The 13,328-nt window shown below is 27.0% G+C and overlaps 3 protein-coding genes across 3 annotated transcripts; all 3 read left to right on the forward strand.

Annotated features, from left to right (window-relative positions):
* Positions 1 to 628: 628 nt before the first annotated feature.
* OCT59_021370 (uncharacterized protein) lies at positions 629 to 2,242 on the forward strand (the record flags this gene model as incomplete). The annotated part of the gene is made up of 4 exons (XM_025309904.1): positions 629 to 1,363; positions 1,465 to 1,525; positions 1,629 to 1,841; positions 1,938 to 2,242. 4 exons carry the CDS (start codon positions 629 to 631, stop codon positions 2,240 to 2,242), a joined length of 1,314 nt encoding a protein of 437 aa, XP_025188234.1.
* Positions 2,243 to 3,638: 1,396 nt separating this feature from the next.
* Positions 3,639 to 5,346, forward strand: OCT59_021371 (uncharacterized protein; the record flags this gene model as incomplete). The annotated part of the gene is made up of 5 exons (XM_066149828.1): positions 3,639 to 4,069; positions 4,195 to 4,408; positions 4,514 to 4,574; positions 4,697 to 4,906; positions 4,997 to 5,346. The coding sequence occupies 5 exons, from the start codon at positions 3,639 to 3,641 to the stop codon at positions 5,344 to 5,346; spliced, it is 1,266 nt and encodes a 421-aa protein (XP_065990695.1).
* Positions 5,347 to 9,102: 3,756 nt separating this feature from the next.
* OCT59_021372 (uncharacterized protein) lies at positions 9,103 to 11,101 on the forward strand (the record flags this gene model as incomplete). Its single annotated transcript, XM_066149829.1, has 4 exons — positions 9,103 to 9,840; positions 9,937 to 9,973; positions 10,431 to 10,640; positions 10,731 to 11,101. The coding sequence occupies 4 exons, from the start codon at positions 9,103 to 9,105 to the stop codon at positions 11,099 to 11,101; spliced, it is 1,356 nt and encodes a 451-aa protein (XP_065990696.1).
* Positions 11,102 to 13,328: the final 2,227 nt, after the last annotated feature.

A 13,328-nucleotide genomic window follows, 5' to 3' on the forward strand; every position in this document is an offset into this window, starting at 1 on the left:
TACCTGAATAGTCATCGAAGTCGAGCTTGATCAACCATCGATCTAGCTATAATAAAATTGAATTGACTGTGAATAGCTGGATATAACTAATACAGTTGAATCAATTGAAATTATAAAATTTACGACTAAATTTCTTGCAATTATATAATTTTTTTTTAATGGATTGATATTTATTTTCTGAGTAATTATTGTTTTATTAATGTTTCAAAAAATGTCTTATTAATTAAATAAATTTAAAAACATAATTCAAAAAAAATTCAATCGAATTTGTGTGATAAACAAATAGTTAACACATCCCAGATTTGGAATAACTTGAAAACTGTCAAATGTTATACCTCCGTAAATGGTACTGCAATTTACATGGTTCTACATTACTATAAATATCTCGTATAGTCGTTTAGGGATAGACCAACATTATACATAAGGAAAATATTACGGTGGATAGGAATTGTTGTATTGTCTGTATTGTTTGGTAACTAATTGATTCCAAAAATAGTCTAATCATGAAAAAATATTTTATAAATCCAACTTTCTAAATAAAGAAATTCATGTCTTTTTTGTTTTGTTTTATTTTATTTTATTTTATTTTTTTCTGATTCTAGACACAAAAGTCTTTTGTAATTAAATAATGTCTTATACCACATTTTATTTGTGTTTAATTTTTGGGTTAGGATACATATTCTTTGGAGTTGAATCATATGTTCCTGTAGGACGTATAAGTCATTCCTCTATACTTATTGGAAATAAGATATATTATTTTGGTGGAATAACAGACGTAGGAGCATCAGATGATGCATTTTATCTTGATTTATCTCAATCATTTGATGTAGTAAACCCACCATGGACTCAAATACCTAATATTCCGTTTAGAAGTTCATGGGCGTCTGTTGCATCAGATAATTCTAATAATGCAGATATATATCTCTTTGGAGGAATAATGTTTGATGTAAATATACAAAAAGATTCATTTAAATCATTTGTATATAAATTTAATATTAATTCATTATCATGGAATATACCTACTGTTAGTGGTACTGCTCCCTCAAGACGAATAGAAATGAAAGCTATTAGTGATAATTCAGGAAAAATTTATATTTTTGGTGGAGCTGCTAATTCTTTAGTAGGTGCACAAACCAGAACGTTTTTTAGCGATATGATAACTTTTGATATCGCTGATTCATCATGGTCAATTAATACTGCGGTTAATGGACGTGCTACATATTCAGCGACATTATTATCAAATGGTATTATTGTGTATGTAGGAGGACTTGAACCCTTTAATGGAAATAACGATGTAGTCCTAATAGCAGATATTTCAAAAATTCTTCTTTTTGATACAAATTCTTTAACATGGTCAACGAAAGTATGTATTGATATTAACTAATTACTACTATACTATAGTACTAGTATTACTGCTACTATTATTGTTTTCTTTCTATTAAACAAATATCTTCAAATTTTTAGTCAGCGATAATTAAAGCTTCAGTCCTAGTCGAAAGTCGTCATGCGCATTCAGCAGTATTAGGTAAAAAAAAATGATAATAAATGTTATTATTATTTTATAATACGCTTTGAAAAAAACTCCTTTTTAAACATGTATTTTTTTTTAAAAAAAAAAAATTTAAAAGCTCCAAATGATCAAATTATTATTTATGGAGGTACTCGTAGTACCGTCAATGATGTTGACTTTAATCAAGCATCTCCAGATGTGTTAGTTTTAGATACAAAAAAAGATTTATTTGAAATAACAGCACCGAATGTATCTACAAATATTGGCAAATTTCCAACACTTACGGCTCATACAGCGAATCTTTACGGAAATTATATGATTGTGGCTTTTGGTAAATAATTTATATAAAATAAAAAATTTTTTTTTTGCATGTTTACATGTAATATTTCACATTAATAAATTTTTTTTTAATTATTTTTAATTAAAGGAATTAAAGGGAATATTACTCGACAAAATGTCATAACATTATATAGAAATGAAAAAATTTACGTAATGGATATAAGAAATTTTACATGGGTCAATTCACTTGATCTTAGTCAAGCGGATAATAATAAAGTTTCTGATTCGCAATCTTCTAATAATGATAAAACAACAATTATCCTTGCATCAGTCCTTGGAATTTTAGGAGGTTTATTAGTTTTAATTGGTGGATTCTTTGTTTATAGATGGATCAATAAACGGAAACGAGAAAAAGACGATCCTGGTTTTTTTGGTTCGAATATTGATAGATGACGTTGATATTCCTGGTGCATCCGTTAATGATAGATTTGGTGAATATGAAAGATTAAATAAAATAATTAATTTTTTTTGGCTGATTTAATATCGGTCTTTACTAGTTCAATATTTTTAAATTTTATATGTATATCATTACATATTTTCTATATTCTAACAATTTTATTACGGCACTTATAATTTATTATAGAACAAAAAAACCAATGACATTATAAAAAAAAATCACGAATTAAAAATTCCAATTTTATTTAATTTATTTTTAAAGCAAAGATTGTTCAAGTTAAAAATTTATTCTTTTACTGGCTAGAAACTCTAACTACTGCTATTTGGAAAAGTTCTGCCTATTTCGAGACCTTAAAAAACTATTTTGGGATCTTTATAAAGTAAGGGTTCTTAATATATATATCCATGAAATGTAGCGTGTTTTATAGGAAAGAAAAATTTTTTTAAATAAAGATGTCAATTTTTTAAATGACCTAATTAACCAATCATACATATAAGTAAAAAATATAACTTTTTAATAAAGAAAATGTCAAAAGATATTCTTCTTGTTTTTCTTTTATTATAAATTCATAAAATTAAAAATATGATTAAATAGTAAGAAACGGGAACCGTTATACAGTCCAAAGTGTCGTTTCTGATTTATGAAGTTCGTTTACTTAAAAATGTATCAATAGCGTAAACTTTCGTAAAATATGCAGGACAAAACCGGTATTGATATGATATTTTCGGACTAATAAAGTTTTCTTTTTTATTTCATAACAATGAACTATTAAGAAGTATTTGTAAAACAACATTATAAAGAGCACAATTTAATTAAAATTGTGCGCGTTAACACTGTGTTAAATTCTACTTGTCCCTAGATTAATTGAGATGATGACAAAAATAATACAATAAACTATTTTTATCAGGGTGTGTCCAAATCTGGCCACCATTGTTGTTGATTAATGCTCAATTAATGATCGAGCTGGCTGTGCAGCTGGATATAGTTGAATCAGTTCGGAATTATAAAATTCTAACTAAATTTCTTGTAATTATAGAAAATTTTTTTAATGGATTGATATTTATTCGTTGAGTAACTTTAGTAATATTTCAAAGAATGTTTTAATAATTAAATAAGTATTAAAAAATCAACTTTTAAGAAAAAAATAGAATCTGTCAACTCCTAATTCCTGTTCAACTCCGGCAGTGTTGTTAGTGTTTGTTACACCTCCACTGTCAGGTTCACTGATACATTACTAAAAATACTTGAAGATAGATCATCGGTAACTTACGATTTAGGTAGAATTGTGGCATTTTGTTTGCTAAAAAATTTAACTCAGGATCGTTATGAAATCATTGAATTTTAATCTTTTTTTTTTTTATTCCAGACTCAAAAGTTTTGATAATTAATATAATGTCTTATAAATCTTTTTATTTATTTTTAATTTTTGCGTTGAAATACATATTCTTTGGAGTTGAATCATATATTCCCGTAGGACGTATAGGTCATTCCTCTATACTTATTGGAAATAAGATATATTATTTTGGTGGAATAACAGACGTAGGAGCATCATTAAATGATGTATTTTATCTTGATTTATCTCAACCATTTAATGTAGCAAATCCACCATGGATTAAAATAACTGATATTCCGTTTGGAAGTTCATGGGGATCTGTTGCATTAGATAATTCTAATAATACAGAAGTATATCTCTTTGGAGGAATAACGGATGATGTAAATACACAAAAAGATTCATTTAAATCATTTGTATATAAATTTAATATTAATTCCTTATCATGGAATATACCTGCTGTTAGTGGTCCTTATCATGGAATATACCTGCTGTTAGTGGTATTGCTCCCTCAAGACGAATAGAAATGAAAGCTATTAGTGATAATTCAGGAAAAATATATATTTTTGGTGGAGCTGCTAATCTTTTAGTAGGTGCACAAACCAGAACGTTTTTTAGCGATATGATAATTTTTGATATCGCTGATTCATCATGGTCAATTAATACTGCAGTTAATGGACGTGCTACATATTCAGCGACATTATTATCAAATGGTATTATTGTGTATGTAGGAGGATTTGAACCTTTTAATGGAAATAATGATGTAGTCCTAATAGCAGATATTTCAAAAATTCTTCTTTTTGATACAAATTCTTTAACATGGTCAACGAAAGTATGTATTGATATTAATTAATTAATTACTAATATCATCATCATCATCATCATCACTATTATTTTCTTTTTAATTAAAGGTTTAAATTCTTCAAATTTTTTATAGTCAGCAAAAATTACAGCTTCAATACCAGTCGAAAATCGTCAGAGGCATTCAGCAGTATTAGGTAAAAAGAAACAAAAAAAAAAATTATTATTATTACTTTATAATAACACAAAAATAATAACACTTTGAAAAAATTTCTTTTAAAACATACATATTTTTTTTTAAAAAAAAAAAAATTAAAAGCTCCAAATGATCAAATTATTATTTATGGAGGTACTCGTACCACCGACGAGGTTGACTTTAATCAAGTATATCCAGATGTGTTAGTTTTAGATACAAAAAAAGATCCATATGAAATAACAGCACCGGATATATCTACAAATACTGGCATATTTCCATCACTTGCGGGTCATACAGCAAATCTTTTTGGATATTATATGATCGTGGCTTTTGGTAAATAATTTATATTGTGAAAATTTTTTCGCTACATGCATATAAATGTAATATTTCACATTAATAAATTTTTTTCATTTTCCATTAAAGGAAATACCACTCACAAAGATGATGAACCATCATTAGGTAAAAATGGAATTATTTACGTAATGGATATAAGAAATTTTACATGGATCAATTCACTTGATCAAGCTGCGGATAATAAAACTTTAAAAACTTCATCACCTGTTTCACAATCTAATAAAAATAAATTGAAACTTCTACTTGCAACAGCTTTTGGGATTTCAGGAGGTTTATTAGCTTTAACAGGTGGATTCTTTGTTTATAGATGGATCAATATAAGGAAACGAGAAAAAGATCATGCTCCTGGTTTTTTTGGTTCGAATGATGATGACAGTATTCCTGGCACACCTACTGATGATAATCTTAGCTCGTATTAAATAAAATGATCAATTCTTTGACAAGATTTATTTGATATAAGTTTTTGTTCATTATTTTTATATTTTATACGTATTTTATAATATATCTTCTCAATTATATAACAATTTTTTAGGCTATTTGGCCATTTACGATTTATTATAAAAAAAAAAAGATTCATAAATGAATTTTCAGTTATAAATAATTCGTAATAATTTTTATCAGACATTTACTAATTGGTCGTGACATCGTGCCTTACATGTATTTGCAATAAAAATATCATGATCAGTGAGCTGCGCTCAGTAAATCCCACCAATCATATTGCTTATTGCAAATATCAATCGGCACGAAGTAACTATTAAATATCGCTCGTTGAACAAAATAAATAAATAAATGAAAAAATAAAGCTATATTCGATAAATGAGTTCACAAACGGTTCACAAACGGGCATAAATATGATTCTTTTAGAATTATATATTTACAAATCATAATGATTAAAATTTTTAGGATATATGTAAACTGTTCAAGTCAGAAATATAATAATATGTTGTCATGTAAAACATATTTTTACAATTAGTTGATTTAATGTCTATGTATAGAACTTATATACACAACATTATAATTTATAAGTGAATAAATTTTTATCTGGGCGCGAAAGACTATACACCATATTTCTATGCATTTATGTGTTTCCCGCCATAAAAATCGATAACGTAATAAAAATAACAATAATATAATTTTTATTATTACTGAACTGCTGGGAAAATTCAAAGGTTTAAACTTTATTTTTACACAATTAAAATAATTAATAAGAAAAGTTCTGACAGTTTAGAAATTTTTAAGGAAAAAAATATAATTTTAATTTTTTGAGTTTGAGACTTTGAGTATTTATACGATTGAATTTATTTGACATATTTATTATTTAAATACTTTTATTATTTAATTTAATTTTTGCAGGGTGAAGGAAACTCCCTCTCCGGTTAATACCGACTACTATAAATTTATAATTGGGTTCCATTCCTAGGTTTTATTAATTTCTAGTTATAATATTAATCAAAATAAAAAGACACATCTAAATTGCAAAATAATTCTCCAGGATTGACTGTATACGCGAACTTACTTTTTTGGAATATAAACTGTAAAACATGATGCATGATCTTAGATCAACAGTCGACTTACCTATAATATCTCTTAATTTGTCGTTCCGTAAGATTAGTGTAAGATTATGATAACTCGCGTAACGATCAATAATTTTTCAAAAAAAAGGCGATATCCGAACAATATCCTGATATAACCCAGATTAGTTTAAATAATTTTGTGCTTAATAACGATTCACTTTTCAGGAAACTTATTTTAACGATGCAAAAATATTCGTCATTTTTTTTTAATACAAAAAAAAACATTTTTATTAATATAAAATGTATTTACATGCATTTTATCATAAAAATTTTTATTATATTAGTAAGTTGTTCAGGAATATCTTCACTTGATATTGTATGCAAATATCCATTTTAACATTATATGTAACTTTAGAACACCTATCTTAAGAGCTAAATGCGATTTCATTTCATTTGGCTTTTCCACGTTTCAAAGATTGTGAAAATTTTACACACTGCTTCCTTATGAGCATTATTTGGAATATTTATAATGCTAAATTTCATACTTTATCTTTTTTTTACCTGGTTTTTTTTTTTGAACTAAATTTAAAAGTTTCATTTTCTGCGCCTTCTAACATTATATTTGATCAAATCTAAAAGACTAAAACAATATTTGTATAGATGCTACTTTCATTATTAAATAAAATATTAATTTTAATGTTTTACTATAGCAGATATAAATATTATTATAAAGTAACATACCATAATACCATATTCAAAAGTAAAAAATTTAATTAATTGTTTAAAGAAATATTTATTCTAAAAAAGGGGCAGTTTGACTTTTTAATAGCTGTATATATTTGTTTTTGCTAATAGAATAAATAATATAAAATGATGCTAATTTTTTGGGCCTTTTTTTAAAAAAATATTTTTTTTGGGCTTAGATTAGCATTTAACAAAAAAAGGCTTACCGTATTGCGGAGCCATATAGTAAGATACAAATTTCACTCTCTATTGCGCGAATTTTATTATTAATTGAGAATGTTTGAAACTTATATAACAATTGAGATCATACGGACGTTTATCGTCGCCAGATAAAACATGGGGGGTACTGTGCCGCAAAAAATGGGAGTTTTTTTTAGCATTTAGTTTTTTAAGCCAAATGATTAATATTTGAACTTGGTCTTTTTAAGCCAAATAATACTAATTTATTTAGGCTTAGCATTTAACAAAAAAAGAGAGTTTCTAGAATCACTAAATTACATGACGGCACAGATGCTTTAATAAATTAATATTTACAAATTGTCAAACGTTTCATTTTTGTCTTGTCGTGATTTTTGTTGTTTATTTAAGTATCGTTAAAGTATCGTTAAAGTATCGTTAAGGATTTTTTTTTTATTTCATTAATTTTTATAAATATACTGATACAGTCGCACCTCCATAAGTGCACCCTTTATAAGTGCATTCTCTCCCTATATGCACGCCATGGCTTGGTCCCAAGCTAGGGACTTAGAGCTACGTGCACACTCTCTATGTTCTACACGTGCGTGCATGTAATTCTGAATTCCGGGTATATCAGAGCACTCTCCATCAATGCATTCACGTGATAACTATATAATGTTGACCAATCATCGATAGCTGTTTGGTCCTTTAAAATAGATAAATTTGACAATTTAATAAAAAATATTCTTCAATCTTTTTAATTTTTTTAATTTTATTAAATTACTTTACACCACAGATCATTTTTGTATGTGCAATTCTTTCATTAAAATGAAAATATAAAATAAAAGTGAATTTAAATAAATATTCCCTCAAATTACTAATATTGATTTTTCTCTAAGTGCACACCCTCCCTAATTGCATGTGCATAGCCGGGCCCCAGGTGCGTGCACTTATGGAGGTGCGACTGTATATGGAATTTTAAGCCCTGTAAAAAATGTCGTTCCGTCTTCTATATTCCATTTTTTTTTTCGTAAAAGGCTCATATTTCCGGAATTAGTAACCTTATATCACGGAATTTATCGATTTATTTACATTTTCCGTGAATAGATCCGTGAAAGGCATGTCATTTTTACGGAGTTTTTACAGAAATAACGGATAAACCTGTGCAGATCATGTGTCTGCGGCTACCACTTTTTTTTTTTTGACATGTGAATTAGCTGGATATAACTGAATCAGTTTAATCGGTTTGATATTATAAAATTCTACTTGAAAATTGAATCGAATTTGTGTAATAGTACCTTTTGTTACGCCAACTCCTACATCAGGGAATTTTTTCCACATAAAATATTGTGGAAATATGTGAAAATCTCAATAGTTCCAATATTTTCCAAATACCCTGTGACAAACACATGGTATTTTCGGAGTAGATCCAATATTAATCCATCATATTGGAAAATTACCTAAAAATTTCATGATGTATACCGGTTTTACACCTCCGTAAATTTACATGGTTCGAGCAATAACTCACTATATTCAATGATTACTCGTATCATTTACTATAAATACTTATCATTATACACATCAGCATCGTTAATTGGTAACTGATTCCCAAAAATGGCTTACAATGAAAAAAACGAATTGTTAAAAGATTGCTATGAAATGATTTTCTTTTTCGTTTTATTTAATTTTATTTATTTATTTTTTTTTGATTCCAGAGTCAAAAGCTTTTAATAACTAATAATGTCTTACAACACTTTTTATTTGTGTTTAATTTTTGCGTTGGGATACATATTCTTTGGAGTTGAATCATATATTCCCGTAGGACGTATAGGTCATTCCTCTACACTTATTGGAAATAAGATATATTATTTTGGTGGAATAACAGACGTAGGAGCATCATTAAATGATGTATTTTATCTTGATTTATCTCAACCATTTAATGTAGCAAATCCACCATGGATTAAAATAACTGATATTCCGTTTGGAAGTTCATGGGGATCTGTTGCATTAGATAATTCTAATAATACAGAAGTATATCTCTTTGGAGGAATAACGGATGATGTAAATACACAAAAAGATTCATTTAAATCATTTGTATATAAATTTAATATTAATTCCTTATCATGGAATATACCTACTGTTAGTGGTATTGCTCCCTCAAGACGAATAGAAATGAAAGCTATTAGTGATAATTCGGGAAAAATTTATATTTTTGGTGGAGCTGCTAATTTTTTAGTAGGTGCACAAACCAGAACATTTTTTAGCGATATGATAACTTTTGATATCGCTGATTCATCATGGTCAATTAATACTGCGGTTAATGGACGTGCTACATATTCAGCGACATTATTATCAAATGGTATTATTGTGTATGTAGGAGGACTTGAACCTTTTAATGGAAATAACGATGTAGTCCTAATAGCAGATATTTCAAAAATTCTTCTTTTTGATACAAATTCTTTAACATGGTCAATGAACGTATGTATTGATATTAATTAATTAATTACTATCATCATCTTCATCACTATTATTTTCTTTTTAATTAAAGGTTTAAATTCTTCAAATTTTTTATAGTCAGCAAGAATTACAGCTTCAATACCAGTCGAAAATCGTCAGAGGCATTCAGCAGTATTAGGCCACACAAATTCGAATTTTCGGTTCACTTCACCCGGCCGGGTCACTTTTTCAAATTTCAATAAAAAAAAGTTTATATATAAAAAAATTATCACGTGATCAGGACGTAAATTTATTGGCGGGTAAGTTTATCACGCGGCTGAGAACTTCTAGAGCGAAAATAAATTCCTCCCTTTTAAAAGTCAACCAATCAAATGTCACGATTTTATATATAAACTTTTTTTACTAATAAACAATAAACCCCGGGTCCCCGGGTCGATTTTAAATTTCAATGTTACGTGAACCGAAAAATTGAATTTGTGTGGCCTTAGGTAAAAAGAAACCAAAAAAAAAAAATTATTATTATTACTTTATAATAACACAAAAATAATAACACTTTGAAAAAATTTCTTTTAAAACATACATATTTTTTTTAAAAAAAAAAAAATTAAAAGCTCCAAATGATCAAATTATTATTTATGGAGGTACTCGTACCACCGACGAGGTTGACTTTAATCAAGTATATCCAGATGTGTTAGTTTTAGATACAAAAAAAGATCCATATGAAATAACAGCACCGGATATATCTACAAATACTGGCATATTTCCATCACTTGCGGGTCATACAGCAAATCTTTTTGGATATTATATGATCGTGGCTTTTGGTAAATAATTTATATTGTGAAAATTTTTTCGCTACATGCATATAAATGTAATATTTCACATTAATAAATTTTTTTCATTTTCAATTAAAGGAAATACCACTCACAAAGATGATGAACCATCATTAGGTAAAAATGGAATTATTTACGTAATGGATATAAGAAATTTTACATGGATCAATTCACTTGATCTTGATCAAACGGCGGATAATAAAACTTCATCACCACCTTCACAATCTTCTAATAATGATAAAACAAAACTTATACTTGCATCAGTCCTTGGAGTTCTAGGAGGTGCATTAGTTTTAGTAGGTGGATTCTTTGCTTATAGATGGATCAATAAAAGGAAAAAAGAAAAAAAAGTACCTGGCTTTTTTGGTTCAAATTTTGATAGATATGATGCCGGATTCCCTGGTACACCTGTTGATAATAGTAAATCGCCAACCGAGGCATGTAAAAAGTGATATTTTTACAGTTGATTTAATGCCTATTTTATAGAATTGACGATATAAGTGAATAAATTTTTGTCTCCCTGTCCGGAATAAAAAATAGCAAAATAGCTATAATTTTTATCCCTTAAACTGTTTTGCAGCCAAATTTGCCTACAATTTTGTTTTTTAATTAAAGACACTTTTAAATACCTTAGAAAATACTATAGAATTTATTACAAAAATATTGGTTTATGTAATAAAATATTTTAAGTAAAAATCGAAAAAAAAGTTCAATTTGATTAATGATTTTTTAAAAGTTAAATGATCGATAAATTATAACAAATAGTAGCTAATTTTTTAAATTGAAATATCTTTTTATCCATTAACCCTAGAAATATAAAATTACCACCATTTGATGCGTCTTAATGAGAAGAATCTGATAGAAATAAAATTGTTCTTCTACAAATATTATGTGACACGATAACTTATAAAATCTAAAAATTTATAAATTAATATAACTTTTTATTTATCAATTTTAGAGTTATGATTTTATTACCATTAAATGCGTCTTAATAAGAGGAATCTAACAAATATAAATTTATCTTTCTATGATCACTAAATCTTAAGATATTTTAAAAATTCTAAAATTTTTAAAATTAATTTTAGCCCCTACAGTTTAAGGGATAACCGAACTGCTGGGAAAATTCACAAGTTTAAAATTTTTTTTAAATAATTAATATAAATATCATTACTACTAGCACTTTATATATGAATTTACGACAAGAAAAGTTCTTCTATCAGTTTAGAAAATTTTTAAGAAAAAAAAAATAAAATGTATTTACTACTTAGTTCGATCCGGATAAAAACCATTATTCGGGTAAATAAAAAAAATATCCGATTTCTATCCGGATAATCCGTAAGTCCGGATATATTTTGTAGATCAATCTTAAATAATTCTTGGCATTTTATAGTGTCACTTGGTTAATTAAATTACGTGTATAACAGGTTATATTAAAAATTTTAATTTTGGACGGAAATTAACGGAATTACATCCGTTTAATTTGAAAAATGTAATTTTCCATCAAAATCTGATCATCAAAATTGCTGCGCCACAACCATGTTTTTATAATGCACATCATCAAAGAGTTTATTTTTTACAAGATGGAGGAAACTCCTAATATTGGCTACTGTAAATTTATATAATTGACTCAAACGGATTCCATTCCTAGGTGGGTTTATTAATTTCTAATTAAATCATATACCGTATTTTATTAATATTAAGCACGCTCCACATTTAATATAATAACTAAAAATAAGCGCCTTTTGATGATATCTCAAACATTTGAAATTATATCATTGGATTCATCTCATTGAGACGAATCATTTATTTACGAAAAGATCAATTAGAAACAATAGAAGATCATTCATTTTTTTTTTTTTAAGAAAATATTCATACATATCTAAATTATTGCTTTATAAAATTTACGTTAGATCCATAAAATTATAACATCATGAAATGAATATTTTTCTCAATAATATTAATCAAAAAATAAAAGACTAAATGAAAAGCATTGATTAAACATCTAAATTATATATACTCAAATAATTCACCAGGACCGACTGCATACGCGAACTTAACTTCAGGAATAAACTGCAAAATAAGATCTCAGTTATGCCATATCAACAATCGACTTTCCTATAATCATCTCTTCCGTAAGATGCACTAACATTATAAAATCGCGTGATAACTCGCGTAATGATCATCAATTTTCAAAAAGGCGTTTAATGAACAAAAAAAAAGCTAATAAAATTAATTTGGTGCTTAATAACGATTCACTATTCAGAAAACTTATATTAACCGATGCAGAAATTAAAAAAAAATAATGCAAAGTGCTGATAGTACAATAATAAACAAACCATACTAAAAGTTATACTATGTCATGCACGTTTATCAAAAGATTTGAGTCAGTACTTTCGGATCACCCACATTGAAATTCATTTTTGCGCATTTTGAACTAGATGATCAAGCTAATATTGTAATATGTAAATAACGTGACCCTGATGATTAATGCAGATCATGTGTAATTTGAGCAACTGCCAACGATCAATGACATGTGAATATGTATTGTAAATAGTTGAAATTCAATTGAAATTATAAAATTTCTTAAAATTTCTAAATTTCTTATAATCACAGAAAATTTTCTTTTTTTAATGGATTGATTTATTTTTTTTTTTGAATAATTTACCCTTGTTAGTTAGT

This window comes from Rhizophagus irregularis, chromosome 3 (genome assembly GCF_026210795.1).
Source record: "Rhizophagus irregularis chromosome 3, complete sequence".
Taxonomy (NCBI): Eukaryota; Fungi; Glomeromycota; class Glomeromycetes; order Glomerales; family Glomeraceae; genus Rhizophagus; species Rhizophagus irregularis.